This window comes from Bos indicus, chromosome 7 (genome assembly GCF_029378745.1).
Source record: "Bos indicus isolate NIAB-ARS_2022 breed Sahiwal x Tharparkar chromosome 7, NIAB-ARS_B.indTharparkar_mat_pri_1.0, whole genome shotgun sequence".
Taxonomy (NCBI): Eukaryota; Metazoa; Chordata; class Mammalia; order Artiodactyla; family Bovidae; genus Bos; species Bos indicus.
The window spans coordinates 43413378-43431259 of record NC_091766.1 but is presented as its reverse complement, the minus strand read 5'-3'; the positions used below and the strand labels follow the sequence as shown (position 1 = coordinate 43431259).

General features: G+C 59.9%; 2 protein-coding genes across 9 annotated transcripts; both read right to left on the bottom strand.

The window, feature by feature from the left end:
• Positions 1–5852: 5852 nt before the first annotated feature.
• Positions 5853–9541, bottom strand: FAM174C (family with sequence similarity 174 member C). Of its 2 annotated transcripts, none has more exons than XM_070793500.1 (3): positions 8311–9541; positions 7013–7129; positions 5853–6221 (listed from the first exon to the last, which is right to left on the bottom strand). In XM_070793500.1, coding segments are annotated over exons 1-3 (507 nt in total). In that variant the 5' UTR covers positions 8700–9541; the 3' UTR covers positions 5853–6220. The 2 variants fall into 2 exon arrangements, with proteins under 2 accessions (XP_070649601.1, XP_019820429.1); XM_019964870.2 differs by having other exon boundaries at positions 8425–8752.
• Positions 9542–9682: 141 nt separating this feature from the next.
• Positions 9683–14515, bottom strand: CIRBP (cold inducible RNA binding protein). 7 transcript variants are annotated; one of them, XM_019964863.2, is made up of 9 exons: positions 14357–14515; positions 13156–13264; positions 12964–13070; positions 12732–12870; positions 12574–12655; positions 12422–12489; positions 10786–10900; positions 10049–10182; positions 9683–9894 (listed from the first exon to the last, which is right to left on the bottom strand). In XM_019964863.2, exons 2-9 carry the CDS (start codon positions 13256–13258, stop codon positions 9698–9700), a joined length of 945 nt encoding a protein of 314 aa, XP_019820422.2. In that variant the 5' UTR covers positions 13259–13264; positions 14357–14515; the 3' UTR covers positions 9683–9697. The 7 variants fall into 7 exon arrangements, 4 of the variants coding, with proteins under 4 accessions (XP_019820422.2, XP_019820423.2, XP_019820425.1 ...); XM_019964864.2 differs by having other exon boundaries at positions 9683–9891; XR_011567659.1 differs by lacking the exon at positions 10786–10900 and having other exon boundaries at positions 9741–9894.
• Positions 14516–17882: the final 3367 nt, after the last annotated feature.

Sequence of the window (17882 nt, the reverse complement as noted above, 5' to 3'; positions counted from 1 at the left end):
AAAACAGAAATCCTGACCTCAGCCACGAAAGGTACCAGGCATAGCAGGTGCCCAGTATACCCAGGAGCCCAGACTGGGGTCCAGGCCAGCAGGAGGTGGGAGGACAGGGAGTCTAACCAGGGAAAAGGGCAGGAAGGGTGTCTGGCAAGAGGGTGGAGCAGAGGGCTAGAGTGCTTGACCCATTTGGGGCACTCAAAGTGACCACTCCTGGGTGTGGGGAGCAAATTGGTTGGGAGGAAGCTGACTGTGGGCCAGGAACTTGGGTCCTGTTCTTCGTTTCTGCTCTTATTCTCCCTCACCAGACTCTGAGTTTCTGAAGGTACACTGTCACCAAGTGCTGGCTGGAAAGTGTCAGCAGTGCCCGGCCAGGTTCTACCTCTCTGGACTTGTTTCTCTTTTCCAGGCCTGGCCTGGAGCAGTCTGGGCGCCTAGAGCTGAAAGGTCATGCGTGAGGCATTATCAGAACTCCTTGCATAAAACTCACTAGAGCGGACAGAGCTTCACCACAGCCAGGTGGGGAGGGTAAATGCATTTCGGATGTGCTGGGGGCATGTGCCAGGTGTTCCCTGAGCATTCGCCTCCAGAACTTACCCCTCTTTGCTCAGGCCGCTCCCTGAGAGGCCTTCCCCTTTCCTCCTGTTAAATTTCAGTTCTTCCTTCAAGGCCTGTCCTCCCTGTGTTTCAGCCCTCCTCACCTCCAGCCCTACCCGCAAGGTTGTCTGTCCTCTGCCTTCCAGGGAACTCTGCCCATCTGTTTGGGGTGTTCTGGCTTCTGGATCTTGTCCATTGACTGTAGCTGCCAGAGTCTGAATTCCCAGGCCTGGCCTAGAGGGCTCCACACAGGAAGGTAGGAACATGCCCCCACCTCCCGCCCCCGGCAATGGCCGGGGCAGGCCCAGAGGTTGAAAGAGGACCAGAATTGGCCCAGGCTCACCTGGCAAGCCCTCCAAACAGTCCGTCTGGACCACTGGAGCCTGAGTCTGGGGCTCCAGCCACATAGGCCAGGCTTGGCCCAGGCTGGCTGGTCTGGCTCTCTGGGGAGTGATGGGGTGGCCACTCAGGGAGGCGTGGGGCCTAAGCCCAGGGACAGGGGCCATGAGCCCAGGTGGCCAGGGCTGGCTGCCAAAGGGGACCGCCTGGAAGCTCTCACTGCCCTGGGACGAGAGCCCCCTCCCATGTCATGAGACCTCAAGGGTGGGTGGTCTCCTCTGTCACACCCAGCAGGACTTGGACCTGCAGGGGTGGGGGTGTCGGAAGGGCACAGGGGCAAGGGGATGCCCTGCCTAAGGCCGGGATGGGTCGACTCATTTGCATGCAGGGGCCACCGAGGCGGGAGCTACCGCCGCTGCTGAGAGGATTTGAGCAGAAGCTCCGTTTTCCTTCTGTTCTCGTCTCTCTCTCAAGGTCAGAGCCCGAGCGGGGACAGGAACAAAGCGCACGTCCCCCATTCAACCTCCCTGTGCCCGCTGGCCGCTCCTGGAGGAGGGGGCCCAGGGAGGGGAGGGCAGGGCAGCTCCACGGCCTGGCCCCAGGCGAGGCGGGGACAGGGCCGCAGGCACAGCTGCCCAGCTGCCCTTGGGGACCCCTGCCTGGTGAGGACCGCTGTGGGTGCCCAGGAGGCTCTGTCCCCTTCCAGAGTGCGTGGCCATCCTGGCCTCCAGACCAGCCATCAGGAGGTAAGCTGAGGTCAGGGGTCATGGAGTCAAGGGTCAGAGGTCAGACTCACTCTGGGGACAGGGGTCAGTCTTAGTTCAAGGTTCAATCAGGGACAGATGTCACTGAGAGCTGACTGTCAGCCTCAGCTTCAGACCCAGGACAGGGTCTTTTCTGGGGGTCTGTCCCTGTTCACAGTGGTCTCCTCTCCCAGGCTTGAAGGTCTGCCTCAGACTCTGGGAGGGTCTCAACTGAGCCAGGCACAGACCTGCCCCTAGCCTGTGCCCATCAGCTCTGGTCCACCACCCACCACCTGCTGCCCAACAACTGTGACCAATCACCCACTACCCACTATTCCCAGCCCAGCACCCACTAGCCTGACCCAGCACCCACCCCTGCTCACCCACTGCCCACCTCCCCCAGCACATCACCCAGCCCCCATCACCTGCCCACTGATCCCAAGTCCAGTGCCCACCACCCAGCACCCATGACCTGTGGTACTCCAGCCCATCGGCAGAATCGCCAGGGCTGGGGATCAGTGTCCAGGGCACCCTCAACCTTCAAAGGCCTCAGTGCCTTGGAGAAAGCTAAAAATATGCGTGGAGGAATTTCTCATTACAGAAAAAAGTAGATCAAATACATCACCTGCTTCGGCTCAAGAGTTTTTCAGGAGGCAGGAAGGGGTTGCTGGGAGGGTGGGGGCCTTGGTAGGTCTGGTGCTCCACAGACCCAGGTCAGAGCGGGGTGTGGTGTGTGTCCCCACGGGCAGTGGGAAGCAGGCATCTGCTGGCATGTGGGAGAGGTCTCAAGGAGAGCTCCCCAGGCTGTTACTAAGAATAAACAAACACACCTGTCCCTTTCTCTTGCTGATCAATTAAAATTCCCACCGTTGTGTCCAGTGTCCAATCAGGCCCCGAAACCTCAGCCCACATCTAACATCCCTGTAACCCCCGCAACCAGGCGCCTCCCCTGCAGTGTCCCTCCCTCCTCCTCCCCCCTCCCCACCTCCTCCCTACCCACCGTCCACCGTCCCAGTCTCGGGGCCCAGGACACAGACCCCTCCTCCCAGGGCCACCTGCCAGTCTGGGGACTAGACTATTGCTGTCCAAAAGAACTTCCCACAAGGACACAGGCACCACCAGCAGCTCCATGTGAGTACTGGGCACAGAACATGTGACAACAGGATAAGGAGCAGAGTTTCAGACATCACTTACTTTCAGCGAAGTTACATCTAAACAGCTGCTCCACAGGCAACACGGCTGTGGGCGGAGCCACGCCTCAGTGGGCACCCGGACATGAAGGGCTGCCAGGAGGAGGGAGGTGGTGGCTCGGACAGCCCAGGGAGCAGGAGATAGGGGGCCCTGAGTCCCACCGGAAGAATCGGGGGTCAGGGGAGAGGTCCCAGAACATCCAGAGGGCACAACTCCCTTGCCTGCTGACCCCAGGTGAGCAGGTGGCGGCCCTGTCGGGTCCTGGGGCCACGTCGGAGGGAGACCCACGTCAGAGCCGGCAGAGGAGCCCGCTCTCCAGGGAAGACGCCCGCTCTCCAGGGAAGATGCCTGGCCTTGACCACTGGCTACCCACTTTCTGAGCCCAAGGTGTCCAGTCTCCCCCGCCCCTACCTGGCCCCATTCCCCAGATGGGGATAGGAAGTTGGGGGCGGGGTGTCTTGTGCACAGTGAGCCACCCAAAAGCCAGAGACTCCCACGTGGCCCCAGCAGGCCAAGGGACAGTGACAGTGGGCGTGACAGTGGGCACTCCCCTGGTGGCGAGAGGAGGGGACGGACGTGGTGGGAGGGGCCTCGAGGGCGACACCCGTGCTCGAGTGTGGGCTTGTGTCCTCTGTGTGCATCTCGCATGCGTGGCTGCCATGTCGCGTGTCCCCGTGGCTGTGTGTCATGCCTATGCCCATGCATGAGTGCACAAGGTGGAGGAAGGTGCTGGAAGGCCTCCCGATCCGGCATGCACACGTACACGCACGCATACACGTCCCTCCAGCCTGCCGGGCCCCAGGGCCTTTCATCTCGCGCTGACAGGCCCCTCTCCCGGCTTTTAGCCTCAGAGAACTTCCTGCTAATAGTGCATTAACCTTGGTGGGGGCTGCCAATTACTCGACACTAATGCGGGGGGCGGGGGGGGGGGGGACTGGTGCGGGCGCTGACTGCGCTAACAGGCGCAGGGGCCAGGTAGCGGGCGGGGCTCCCCTTCTCACCCAAGGGGGACGGGCAGGAGGCACGGGGCTGGGGGGGCACGCGGTGTGTTCCCAGCTCCGGATGGCAGAGCGTGGGGTCTCTCCTGACCTCATTAGAGTAATTAACGTGCCTTTTGAAGCTGGAGAAATCGCTCAGAGCTGTGGGAAAGGGGCGCAGATCACAGGGTGGGGGGGCCGTGGACGGTATCTGCGTGCCTGTTAAAAGTGTGTCCCAGTGAGTCAGGCACAGAGAGAGCCCGAGTGACAGAGAGGGACAGACGGAAATGGAGGGGGGCCAAGGGAGAGGCAGTGCAGATGGTGAGAGACACCAATAGGGAGGTGAGCAAGGCTTCAGAATCAAATAAAGACAGAGACACAGAGACAAAAAAGCAGAGATGTGTGGAAAGACCCACAGGGCGAACAGATGGGGAGAGCGCAGGGGGGTTGGGTTCGGGGATGTCATCTCAGTACCTCCCTGGGACTGTGGCCTCAGTTCCTCAACCTTCCCTGGCTACTGGGGACCTGCTGGCCACTCTGTACAGGGCTCTCCCAAAGAATGGTAGTAGGCAGTCAGGGAAGACCTCCTGGAGGTGGCAGTAGCGCATCAGAAAGGGAAGAGGAACTGTGAACAGCCTTGGGGCATGATGGGAGATATTGCCAACAGAGAAGAAAGTCAACTGGGGGTCAAGGCAAAGGACCCCGGCCGGAGGGAGGGGGGACCAGCTGACTGTGACAGAGATGGTGTTTCTTCAGGAACCCAGGCTCAGGCTGGGCAGGAAGGGTCAGCAGGTCTGAGGGAGACTGGCCAGAGGGGCTGACGAGGCTTGAATGGGCAGCAAGCTCAGACCATCCCACGGTGGACATGGCAACAAGGTGGAGTTGAGGTGTGAGAAACAGGGCCCCCAGCCGAACCTATTTCCCCACCTGTACAGTTTGGCTCAGGCCACACCTGGGTAGACTGTGCAGCACAAGGCTGCCACCTGGTGGCAGCCCCCTCTGATGACAGCTCCTTCTAACAACGTGGCCTCCATGCTTTCAGCCAGAGGCCTGAGGGTAACTTCAGGCTGGGCAGAGAGCTACAGGCCAGCCACACTGGTCCTGCTTCCCACAACCAAATTTATAGGGTCCAGGGGGGAATAGGCCAGAGCCAGACTCTGCTTAGAAACAAGGCCCACAGAGGAACTCATCAAGCCCATCACAAAAGATGGGAACCAAGGTACTCCAATGGGACTCAGGTGACCAGTATGGGCCTCAGATGGCCAAGATGGGGACTGAAACACCCCCATGAGATCAGGTGCCAGGATGAATCCCAGATGGTCAGGATGGGGACTGAGGTACCCCTAAGGGGTTCAGGTGCCCAGAATGGGGATCAGTTGCCCTGATGGGACTCAGATGCCTGAAAGGGGTTCAAGATCCAAATATGGGACTGAGGTGGCCAGGATGGGCACTGAGCCACACGCTGTGGAATTCAAGTGTCTCCGTGGGACTCGGGAGGCCAGGACAGAGGCCTGAGTGCCAGCACAGATTGCCTGGGATGGGGGATCAAGTTCACCAGTGATTTCACTGGAGGCTGAAAATAGAGAGGCAGAGTAGGCACGGGGAGCCTTGGCTGGCTCCAGACCTGGATGCTGCAGCCTGGGGCTCTGTGAGAAATGGCCCTGGAGTAGTAGTGTGTGGTGAAGCAGAGAACACTGCCCTTGAGGGGCCCTGGGCTGAAGCTGGCCTGGAAGGGGAGTCCTTAAGCAGTTTGGTGGACGAATAGGAGTTCTCCTTTACTAAGCCTAGAGATAACTAGTGGCAGGGTCTTCTTCCAGGCAGGTGGGGGCAGGTCTCCTCCATCTTTCCCCCTCCTTTGTGGGATTCTGCATGGGACCCTCTAAACAGTTAGGGATGATCCAGATGGTCACAGGTGGGAGAACAGGCTGACATGGACCCAGATCTGCTGCCCCCTGCCCCACCCGTGAGCCAGGGGCACTGGGTCTGGCCCGCTGTGGAATTGGGTACCGGCTACAAAAGCACTGCTGCCTTTATTGTCCCCGCCCCAGAGGAACGGTGCCCCCAGACAGGACACCCAGCCTGCCCACCTTCCAGGCCTCAGCCTGGGGCTGCCGCATTCCCACCAGGGAGGGTGACTGGTATAAGTCACATCATGGCCAGGGGCCTCAGAGTCCTGCATAGGGCTGCCAGTGCCCCTCTGGCTTCCACCCGGTAACCTGGGCAGCCCTGTCTGCAGGGAGGGCTGAGTTGGCTTCCAGTGGGCCGGGAGGGCCCACACATGCTCTCTGGTCCAGGCGGGGTGTTCCAAGCACTGGGAGGGCCCCTGCCTTTCGTCCTTCCCCCAGGGCCACTGGAAATGCTGCCTTCCTGAACCAAACATCTGGAAAGGAGGGGTAGAAGGTGGTGAGAAATGTGGGTAAGCCCACCCCGCTCTGCCCCCATTCAGCTGTGTTTGAGGCTGAGTGCTGAGCCCTCTAACATCCCAGCCCCCGCCCCCAGCCTGCAGGCCTTGCCGACTCCAGACCTGGGAGGAAAGGGAGTAGGTGCCCTAGCCAGGAAATGCAGACACCAGAGGGATTCGCGACCATACCCACGCCTCCCTCTATGTGTGGGAGGGGGGCCGGAAAGTCAGAATTGTCCTACGGTCTCCAAGCTTCGGGGACTGAGCCCGCAACATGCTGGGGTTAAAGGGGCCATCAATCCCGCTCAGGCGGCCGCTGGCCCTGAGCCCAGAGCCCCTGGGTCACCTCAGTTGTCAGCCCCCTTTCTGTCTCTGCTGCTCCCTGTGCCTGGGACACTCTTCCTAGGGCTGGGCGGTGGAGAGGCAGTCTCAGACCCATCCCCCAGCTTTGGTAGCACCTGGCAGGCATCCTCTATCTCTGACACTGATCTTGGCCTTCAGTGTCAGGCACAGAGGAAGTGCTCACCTACTCCAGCCATGCAGCTGGTTCCCATGTTAAAGAAATGGGAAACTGAAACGGTGAGACAGGGGCCTCAGATGAGGCCACGCAGCCTGTGACGGCAAAGCAGTGCTCACTCCAGGCCCACCCCTGCTGCTGGGTGCTGACTACACTGAGCACAGGCACAGGTGGTCCACCTGACTCTCTTCCTGCTGATCCCACCCTCCACCCACCCAAGGAGCCCCTGAAAGTGTGTAGAGTGCTACCCTACCATCTCAGGTTCCTTGTCTCAAAGACTGTCTCCTCGTCACTGTCCATCGAGGTCATCTCGGTGGGGTCCTCGGTGTTGGCCAGGAGCCCGTATCTCCTCCGCTGTGGCTTTTTCAATCTGAAAGCAGGCCCAGGCTCACTCAGTGACTCTCTCACGACCTCTCCGTGAAGCTGCTGACCCCCTGTCCAGCTTCCCACCTTTTCCCATAATCCTCCTCTCCATGATTCCCAAAGCCTTGCAGTGTACTTTCCCGGCCTAATTGCATTTCTTCTCACAATGGTCACAACGATTATCAATTGCTCTTATGTCAATAACAAAAGGTGGATGGACATCTCCCTTGGCAGGCCCCGGAGCTAGGACCCTTGGTGGGGGCGGGGTGGGGGGGATGTTGTTATCCCACTATACATATAAGAAGACTGAGTCTCAGAGAAAGTATTAGGGTTTGCCAGAAACATCAAGTGGAGAGCTGTCTCAGACAGAAGCTCTGGCTCCTGACCACCACCAGGAAAACCGCGAGGTCTCTATGAGGCCTCTACGATGGATACAGCGTGCACTGACATGGAGACAAGCGTTGTGCACCCACAGCAGTGTTCGAGGAAGACAGAAAATGCCCGTTGAGAGCGCCTGAACATGGTCAACTCTGTGGGACACAGGCTCTCTGGCGATCAACCCCAGAGAGGAAGCCAAATGCGGAGATCAGGGGCCGGAGGAGGGGGCAAAGGGCCTGCACCAGGCAGGGGGTATGCCTCGGGAAAACCAAAGTGAAAGAAAGTGAAGTCGCTTCAGTGTGTCTGACTCTTTGCGACCCCATGGACTGTAGCCTGCCAGGCTCCTCTGTCCAAGGGATTCTCCAGGCAAGAATACTGGAGTGGGTTGCCTTTCCCTTCTCCAGGGGATCTTCCCAACTCAGGGATCGAAACCAGGTCTCCCGTATTGTAGGCGGGAAAAGCAAAAAGGTCCTCAACTCTTGGGGGAGCAAGGGCAGAACCTAGACACTGATAATCATGGCCAGCCCTGGACTGAACAGGAGCAGCAAAGAGCAGGGGCAGGCTCCGGTCTGGCACCGGCCGGGCTGTGAACGTCAACCACAGCGAACGTTGCGGCCAGCCCCAGCTCGCAGACGCAAATTGGATTGGTGGCCGCAACGCTCGTCGCCAGGCTGGCGGAGCCGCATAGTGTTCCGGAGACTCCCGGTGCCCTACACAACCCACAACCTCCCGCCTCCGTGGCTCCCTCTAGAAAACTAGCAGCAGCACCCAAACTCAGAAAAATAATAGTGCATCACGTGATTTTCTTACCGCACCCACCCACGTGACGCTGGCGCACTAGGCTTCAGGAGCCTAAGCACGTGGGGGCGCGAGGCGCGCGAGGATTGGCTGCGCCCGGGCGGCGGCGGCGTGGGCCTGACGCACCTGAATGCCCGGATGAGGAAGTAGAGCGCGGCCAGGACGATGAGGCCCGTGACCACGTAGAGAGAGCGCAGCAGCGGCGAGCCCGGCGAGCCCAGTGGCCACAGGTGTGTGTTGTTGTGCGGTGCACCCGGCTGGCTCCCGTTCGTCACGACGGGCGGCGGCGGCGACAACGTGGCCTGTGGTGACGGGGGCGTATCCTCGGCTCCGTACAGCAGTGGCGGCAGCAAGAGCGCCGACAGCAGCAAGAGCCGCGGCGGTAGCAAGCGCGGCCCCATGGCCCGGCGGAAACGCTAGTTGCGCCCCGCCCCCTCTTAGGGACTGTCATTCAATGGCGCGGGGCAGTGTCAGCCAATGGGATTCAGGGGCTGGCCTCGTAGCCGGAAACGCCTAGCCACGCCCCCGGCCGTGCACCTCACTTCATCTGGGCCCCTAAGTTTCCCCGCGTCCCGAGCTCGCCGGCTCCTCGCTCAGCCTGCCCCCGAGAGCTCAGAGCCTCAGTCCTGTACCCCGACAGGAGCGTGAGCACCGCGGCCGCCCCGCCCACCACGCCGGGGACGGGTTATCGGGAACACCCACCAATGTCAGGGACTTGGATGCGGAGGCAGGTGCGACCGAACCCGGCGGGCCTCCCTCCCACCTGGGCCCTGGGAACACTTGCGTCCCCACCCAACTCACCCTGGGCTACGGTGACACCTGCGCAGTAGCACACTGGGCCTGATTCTCCCGTGGAGGAGACATCCAGGCCCCGAACCTGCACATCCTGCCTTTGGGGGCGGGGGGACCAGAAGAGACCAAACACATCCCGTGGGAGAAGAGGGGGTTAAGCCAGTGACCTGGACCTCACAGGGCCACACCCTGCTCAGAGTTGACATAACCAGCCCAGAACCCGAGGCAGTGGAACCAGGGCTCAACCCTAAGGTTCTGTACCCCAAGACTGGGGCAGAAAGCAAGCAGCTTGGGAGCAAGGCCAGCCCCATGGGCTGCAAAGATGAAGATGTCCACGGTCACTGCCAAGACCTCAGCCTGGGCTCTGGGAGAGGTGCCTTCCCCCTGGGATGGGGGGCCCCAGGGACTACCTCCTCCTCTGCTCAGGCTTGCCACACCCTCTCAGACCCTGAGAGAACAGTCCCAGGAGAACTGCCCAAGAAGGCAATGAGCTGCCAAGCTGGTCTTCCTGGTTTGATTCCAGCTCATGCCCAGAACAGAGGCCGAAAAGGGTTTTCTCCAGTGGACTCTCCTCCCCGCCCCTTCCATCTGGACCACCCCTGCAGGATCAGTGTCCGCCCTCCACACCACACCCCAAACAAGACTCAAGATTTGTGGGTGGACACACCATCCCTTTATTCAAACGTGACTTCCACGCTTTCTTGTCACATCGCCGGTGAGGACACACCGCCATGCCAGCACCACAGGCCTGTCCTCCTGGAGCACCTTGAACCCCGTGCCCCAACCTTGCCAGTAAAACATCTGCTGGAAAGACAGGAGGGATTGGGGGGAGCACAAGGGCTACTCCGGCAAGAAGTGAAGATGCTGTCCCCAGTGGATCACGCTGCCAGGAGGGGAGAACCCACTGCAAGGGCCTGGGCCAAAGGGCCACATGCCTCCCGCCCCGGGAAGCACTTACAGGCGACGGGCTGCGAGGGCAGGCATCCGTGCCTCTGGCTCGATCCTGGGTAGAGTCCCTCCTGGGACAGGGACCCCAGGTCAACACTGTTCTCAGGCCACACTTCCTCCGGGTCACACTGACTTCCATTCAACCTGCCAAAGCAAACGAATGTTAGCCCTTACCCCTGGCAGAGCTGAGCTCCCCTCCCTGCCTCCCCCCAGAACAATCCACAGCTCCTGGGAGGGTCTCAAGCTAGTCATCGGGGCCAACCTGAGGCCCCACCATGGGCAGGCCTGAGCCTTTCAGGTGGGCCAGGCTACCTTCCACTCTTAAGCAGAGCCAGCCACCTATTTGGGACGGAGCTGCTTAGAAAACGGCACAAGCTCTGGGAAAAATGTCATGGCAGCAGCAGACACCATAGAGAACTAGTTAGGAGTGTGACTTAAAGAGGTCTGGAAAAGACAGTCAATTGATGAACAAAAAATTCCAAAAGGCAGGGCGTTTGGTGGTCTCCAATCCTACTAGCGGGTGGAACCTACTGGTGAAACTCAACTGCCCAGGCTGCTCACCTGGCTGCAGGTGGGGAAGGGCAAATGGCCGGGGCCTGCCTTTGGTTCCACCTTGTTTTTATTTAAAAAAAAAAAAAAAGGAAAAAAAATAGAAAAACAAAAAAGTCAAAGGAACATTCCCCGGGTAATATGGCTTCCATATGAGCGCCCGAGAGAAGAGGAATGCGGACGAGCAAAAGGAGTTACCTCGGTGACAGGACTATCTCCACATATGAGCTAGCCCAGGGAGCGGCTTGCGTCTCAGAGGGTTCTGTTGGGCGCACAACACTTCTGTCCTCCGAGGGGCTGCAGCTTCCATAGGCTAGCAGAGAATGCTCAGAACTTGTAAAGCAACAGCAGAGCTAGCTAATGAGCCAGTCAGTCTGTGGTCACCCAGGGACACTGTCTGCATCCGCTCGCTCTCTGGCCTGATTCTAGATTAAGGGGCTCAGGGTCAGCGTTGGGCGCCCCCATGTCCACTGTCCCTGCTAGGCTGCCCGCCCATCGAGCCCTCCAGCTGCCACGGCCAGAAGAATCCCGGGGCTGTCCTGCAGTCCGAGAGCCCACTCCCATCACCCACCTGCTCGCCTAACTGGGTGGGGGCAGTCAGTGGTCACAGGGGCCCAGCCAGCATCACTGGCTCTACCTTCCTCCTCTAGCCCTGGGAGCTGCAGGCAGGATGGCAGCCCTAGTCCTCTAGCTGCCAGCTCTGCTCTACTCTGCCTGCCTCAAGCTGGCAGCAGGACGCGTGTGGTGCGATCAAAGGGAGATGCTCAGAGCGAGGTTCATTCAGACAGTCTTTTAATCAGCTTCGTGAAGCCAAAGAAAACGGCATACAAGGATTCCTCAACCACTTCAAATACAACAGTGATGGCATATGTGTATGACTTCCAGTAAAAAAGGACAATATAAACACACATTGTCAAGAACCTCTTGGGGACTGTGGGTCGCCCAGGACAGGCGGGCAGCCCGGGCACCTCCACTGCCTCCTGCACAGTCTGACCACGCTACACTCAGAAATGTTACACCAAGTTGGAAAAAAGCCACAGCTTGCTCAGCTTCCGACAAAGAGAGCGGATCCAGAGTTCGTTCAACCTCAAAAAAGAGCAACCTCACGGGGTTGACCCCGCTGAAAAGAAACGAAAATAGCAACACAACCAAAAACAAAATAACCCCCAGTTATTTTCTAAAAAATCTCTTGGCTAGTGGTAAAAAGGTTAAAAGTAAAACCAGAAGTGCGTTTCCAAACGATTTAAAAACCCTTAAAAACAGAAAGCACTTCCTTAAAAAGCAAAGGGCAGCAGTGAGGCCATTTGGGGGTCAGAAGCAGTCAGGCTGTGTTTGACAAGATCAGAACCAACAAGACTACAGAAGTGGGCACAAGGAGGCGTGGTCACTACACACTAACGATGCAGCGGCGCTCCCCAAGTCCTTAAACACACAGCCATTGGAAGGACGATCTCGATCAGGAAGGATTTTTACTCGTTGTGTGTAGCTGAGAACAAGAAGCAGGCACAGTGTAAAGGCGCAGAAGCAGACGGCAAGAGGCAGCAGTCCACGCCTGGCCCGGCCCTCGGGGCCCAGCCCTGCAGCCTCAGGAGCAACCAACCCCCCCATAGCCGAGGGTGGCCGTGGCCCACACGCACGGACGCTGCCTGCCCACTCTGCTCGGAAGCCCTGGATCTCCCTTTTCTCCTTGGTCAGAAGTGGCTGCTGGCACCGAGACATGAGAGGACAATCTTGTCCCTTACAGGGTCAGCAGAGTAACCAGCTCTGATCGAGGCTGGCAGAGTGCACTGAGGCGCACTGAACTCCCACCACCAGCCCTTGGAGCGCCACTTACCATAACTGTCGTAGCTATCTCTGTAGGACCCGCCAGAGCTCCGGTCGTACCCGCCACCCTGACTCCGGCTGCACAAAGGACATAGATGGGCATGAAGGGCACCTCAGGGGGTTTCCACCAGCCCCCACCCTCTGCAGGACCGCTGCCCCCACCTGCTGTAGTAGTCTCTGGAGCCTCCATAGCCCCCGCTCCTGGACTCGAACCTGCTGCCCCCATAGCCACGGTCCCCACCTCCTACAGAGGGCACAGAAGGAAAAGTGTGAGCTCCTGCAGCAATGCCCCCCACCTCATCCCCACAGGTGGCACTCACCTCTGGAGAAACCACGGCCCCGGCCCCGGCCCCCACGGAAGAAGCCCCGGCCTCCAGCAGAGCCACCACGGTATCCACGGGATCGGTTATCAGATGACTTGCCTGCCTGGTCCACCCGGATCTGCCGCCCATCCACAGACTGGAGACCAAGAGTGAACACGGTAAGCCTCTGTACCTCCCGCCCTAGGTCTGCAGCCCAGACCCTCCGGACCCCAAAGTGGCCACCCCTCACCTTCCCATTCATAGCCATCATGGCGTCCTTGGCATCGTCGATGTTTTCAAAGGTGACAAACCCAAAGCCCCTGGATCGCTGGGTCTCCCTGTCTTTCACGACCACCACTGTGCAGTAGAGAGGTCTGAGGTCAGGACCCCGCCCTCCCTGTATGCAGCCCTGCTCAGCCACCTCCTCTGGCACCAGTCTCACCTTCAGAGATCTGTCCATACTTTGAGAAGACCTGCTCCAGTGACTGCTCATTGGTGTCAAAACTCAGCCCTCCGACGAAAAGCTTGCCCTCATCTGATGCCATGGTGGCCTGAGGCAAACACCAATGAAATACTCTGAGGTCGGGCAGGGGCTTCCAAACTCACCCCTCCCTATTTTACTTTATACAAGTAACATATGCTCATGGGGGAAACCGTGAGAAATTATTTTGCTGCCCTTTAACCGTCCCAAGCCCACACCCAGTACTTCATCTCAAACAAGCCCTTAATTCCTTTATCACTCGGGCCCCTTGCCTCTACTCTGTACGTGGGGCAAGTCCACCCCTCTCAGTCAAAACCCGGAGCTCCGAGAGCTGGGTCCACACCACGGTTCTGCCTCGCTCCTCAGTGCTACTTGACCATGGGGCCCCAAAACTCCAGGCTAGTTAACAGCCTCACAGGAGGTTTAACACTGGACCCTTAAAGAGGGCATCGACCACCATTGCCACGGGCTGAGTGCAGCCTGGCTTCCGCACTTTGCAAACACCGGAGGATTAAGTCCTAACTAGACCATCATGGCAAAGTGCTCGGTCCACTGGAGGGTACTGTGCAGGGAGTGGCAGGGGGCGCGGGGGGTTCTGCGCTGGGATGCCAACGCAGGGCGGGATTGTGGGGCGGTGCTTAGATTGACCCTTTATGGAACACAGGCTTCCGCTGAGGGGCCAGAAACAGGCCAGAAGGCGACCTGCAGCCGCGAAACTAGGACCCAAACTTAAGCCGTGGCTAGCACCGGGGCTGTGTTGCCCTCGCAGAACACCAATAGGAGAGGCGGGGAGGAGCCCTGGCCCGGCCACGCCCAACATGCGCATGCGCCCCCGCGCGCGTCCTGCGCCACACCATCCGGGTATCGGCGCTCCCGCCATTTCGATAGGCGCTGTCTCGCGCTCGCGGCCGCCATTTTACGGAGATGTCACGCTCGCGGCAGGCCTGGCCCACAGGGAATGCCGTCCGGCCACGACTCTACCCAGTCTACGCTGCCCCTCGCCGCTGGCGGGGCGGACTCCACCCGCCTCCACCCACCACGGGGTGCCCGCCCTGGCACCGCCCCCGCCCAAGGGCGTGCCGCCGCCGCCCCGCCTCGTCCATCTAGCCGCAGGCCGCCCGCCGCCCCGGGCCCGTGGAGCCGGTGCCGCCAGGGCCCTCACCACTGAGTTGGGCAGGTCCCTGGCGCAGGCGGGAAGACAGGAGAGCAAAACGACCAGAGCCTCCTAACGCGCGAGTGAGGAGGGGGGGCGCTGTGCGCCTGGCCTTATATACTTCGCTCCCAGGCCCCGCCCCTGAGCTCTCCTCCCCGCGCTGCACCGGCCAATCCCAGGCCCTGGAGACCGTGGCTGTGCCTCATATTCATGAGCTGGGGGGCCGGGCCTGTGGCGGTCCCGCCCCCTCCCGCGCGTGGGCGCTGTGCACAGGGACGCGCCGGGTCCGCACCCCCCAGTCCGTGAGTGGGGGGCGGGGCAGGCTCGCGGCGGGGCGGAGCGGGCCTACTTCCGCATGCCAGCCCCCTGGCCTGTGGCGGAGAACAAAGGGGCTCTGGCGGATGGTGCCAGAGCATTTCCTGGGAACCTTCTTGGGGTGGCTGAAACCCCTAGTTTTGCGGTGCTCCAGCAATTACCGACTAACCAACCTCACTTAGGTCCCCAGAACCAGCCGGGATCCAGTTCTCAGACACCCCACCTTCATCTGAATCCTGGCATCAGTCCTTATAAACTTGCCAACCTAACGGACAACCCAGAAGTCCTAGAACCTCAACTCTCCTGAATACACAACTTCATGTGGTCAGCCCCCAAGCCCGCCCAAACCCTAACACTGAGAAAACTACATTTATGTGGACCCCCGTATTCTCCACGACCCCAGTATTCTCTTCCAGCTTCCCAACTTTGTTTCTTTACAAATTCCAGACTGCATCCACACCTAATTCCCACCCCAACCCTGACTTCACCAGGTCTGGTAGGTGGCACCCATACCCTACAGTCAGCCGGCCAGACATTTTTGTGCATCCTAGCTCTAGATTGCAGGCTGACCTTGACTTGGGCTCTCAAACGCACAGAGCTGGGCTCTGTGCCCAGCCCTGGAGTCTGCACTGCACCCCAACATTCAGCTCAGCCCCCAACTTCACTGTGTGCTCTAGCCCCTTCCCCTTTCCTCAAAGCACACTGTTTTGCACCTAGAACCCACTCACTGCCTATGCCAGGGGCGTGCCACTTGGCTCCTCCCCATGAATCTTTATCCTGTCTGGGGGTCCCAAGACCTCTGCTATTGCAGAGATATTCACCCCCAAGGCTGTTCCCACTTTCTCCTCTTGAGGTCATCCCTTTCCCCTGCCCAGGCCTTGGCTCACAGTACCTTCTGTGGCCCTGGACTCTTCCATGGGGTGCAAGAAGCTAGTGCAGACCTCTGCCTCCCCAGACCTCTGGTAATACTCCTGGGCTCCAGACGGTCTTCAAAGGCAGACATTCTGCTAAAAGTTAGAGGGATTTGAGGGACTTCCTTACTGGTCCAGTGGTTAGGACTCCCCACTTCTTATGCAAGGAGTGCAGGTTCAATCCCTGGTCTGAGAACTAGGATCCCATCTGCCTCAAATTGAGGTTAAAAAAAAAAAAAAAAGAGGGAATCTGAGAAGAGAGACCTCACACACATACTAGACAAGCTCCAGTCCTCCCTAAGCCCCACACTCGGTCCCACACTCAGGTTGGTCTAGCTGACGCAGTAGGGACGGAGGCATGGACAGTCTCCTGTGACAAGGTCGCTGAGACACCTCCCAGGCTCAGGCAGTAGTTCATGACTCCTGGCAGCCGTCTCTCTGCACCTCGTCCCCCACACCACAGCCCCCACCATACAACTGTCAGCAGCAGCATCAGGAGCTGCTGCGTCAGCCACTCACGCAGGGCGGTTATTAAAAGGAGCAGAGGGACTCATCGCTCAGCTCCCCCTCCCGCCGCGCCCATGGTGGGGCCGGAGGGCCGGGCATGCCCAGCCGGAGAGTAATCACCGCCTCCACCGGCGTTCTGATCTGCTCCCCAAGCAAAGTCAGGTCGGTGGCTCCTGGCCCCAGCCTAGGCGACGGAATCACAGGGGACCCTCATCACTCTTTGCCCCCCGCCCCCACTCTTCTGTGGTTCCTAATCTGCCTTCTCCTGGTTTTATGAAGTACCTTGGTTCATTCATTTTTCCACCAGCAGTTATTCAGCGTGTACTAACTACGAGGCTGTTGCTTGGTACAGGGCTGAGTAAGTACCCACGACTGTCCCGGGTTACCATCGCAGTGTGGTCCTATACCTGTGGATACCTGTCCTCAGGTGCGCCTGCCCCGGGCACAGTGTGGGAAGTGTGTGCTTGCGTCTCAGGTGTGATTCCTGTATCCGTACCTGGTTGCCGGCGTGTCCCTGTGACTCAGTGTGTTACAAGGACTGTTTGTCCCCGTGAGCGGCGGGGTGGGGAGGGTGGGGTGGGGAGGGTGGTCGCAGGGGGCTAGGACCACCTTCCTTCCTGCCTCGGCCCTGCTCCACGTTCTAGCCGAGGACACAAGGGGGCGCTGCGGCCTCGTTGTCAGCCTGGCCCGGGGCTCCCGGGCCCGCCTCGCTGTCCAGCTGACTGCCAGGAGCACTGGCGTTGGGGGGTGGGGTTCCCGTCCCGCCCTCAGGCCCCCCCACTTCTCCGCCCGAGCGCTTGGGGTGGTCGGGGAGAGGGGGCTTAAAATAGCCTTGGGCGGGGGCGAAGCTGCTATTCGTGGCCGAGATGCGCGGCTTGCCGCCTGCCCGGCGGGACGGGGATTAGGCCGAAGGTCTACTTCTACGTACTCACAAGACGCCCCTCCACAGGCGCCCGGCGAGGACCACCCGGCTTCCTCCGGGCAGGGCACCTCACCCACTCGCGTTGCCACGAAGGCGGGGGCGTGGCCGATGCACTCCCGCACCGAACCCCCAGGCCTCCCCGCTGGGTCGGGCCCGCCGGACGCCGGGTCCTCCCCCGACCCCAGCTAATGACCGGGCGGGAGGCGGTAATGAGCGTCTGGGCTCCGGTCGGGCGTGGCCGGGATGAAAGGCACGTGGAGAGTGAGAGACCCCGGGGCCGCGTAATTACCGCCCCCTCTCGGCCGACCAGGCGGGGGCCGAGCCGGTGCACCTGGCTGGCGGCCGCCCGGCGGGGGCGCGGAAGTGGGACGGTCCGGGCAGAAACTCCAGCCCGCCAGCCTGGCCCAGATCCCCGGGGCCCAGAGCCAGGGAGGGAGAAGTGGGGACTGGATGAATGTATGTTGCCAGGTGTGGTGCACATGTGTGCCTCTGGGCAGGGGACCCGTGGGTGCAGAGATGGAGAAACAGGATCTGAGGACCATGCCTGTGTGAGCATGAAAGTGGCGCTGTGTGCCCGTGCACATAGGTGTGGAAGTGTGTGCACAGAACTCACGTGTATGTGTATTTACAAAGTGGCATGGAGGTGTGTGCATGCGTGTGCACACATGGAAACATGTTTGCATGGTCATTTTCTATGTGCAAGAACAGGGGTTGTGAACGGACCCCAAAGTATGTGCAAAACCAGGATGTGGAATCAGCCCAGAAGGGCTGGGTGTGCGTGACTCAGGGGACCAAAACTCCCAGATCATATGTGCCCATGGCTGGTGGTGTGTCTTGACTCATGACCCTGGGGTGGGCACAAGCCGTGTGCTGTGTCAGC

Coding starts and splice junctions, on each gene's coding strand:
- FAM174C (XM_070793500.1), bottom strand. CDS start 8,699: ATGGGGCCGCGCTTGCTACCGCCGCGGCTCTTGCTGCTGTCGGCGCTC. Junction 7,130..8,310: donor GCGTCACGTGGGTGGGTGCG/GTAAGAAAATCA, acceptor GCCTGCTTTCAG/ATTGAAAAAGCCACAGCGGA.
- CIRBP (XM_019964863.2), bottom strand. CDS start 13,258: ATGGCATCAGATGAGGGCAAGCTTTTCGTCGGAGGGCTGAGTTTTGAC. Junction 12,490..12,573: donor TCCAGAGACTACTACAGCAG/GTGGGGGCAGCG, acceptor TCCTTTGTGCAG/CCGGAGTCAGGGTGGCGGGT. Junction 9,895..10,048: donor GCCCTCGCAGCCCGTCGCCT/GTAAGTGCTTCC, acceptor CTGTCTTTCCAG/CAGATGTTTTACTGGCAAGG.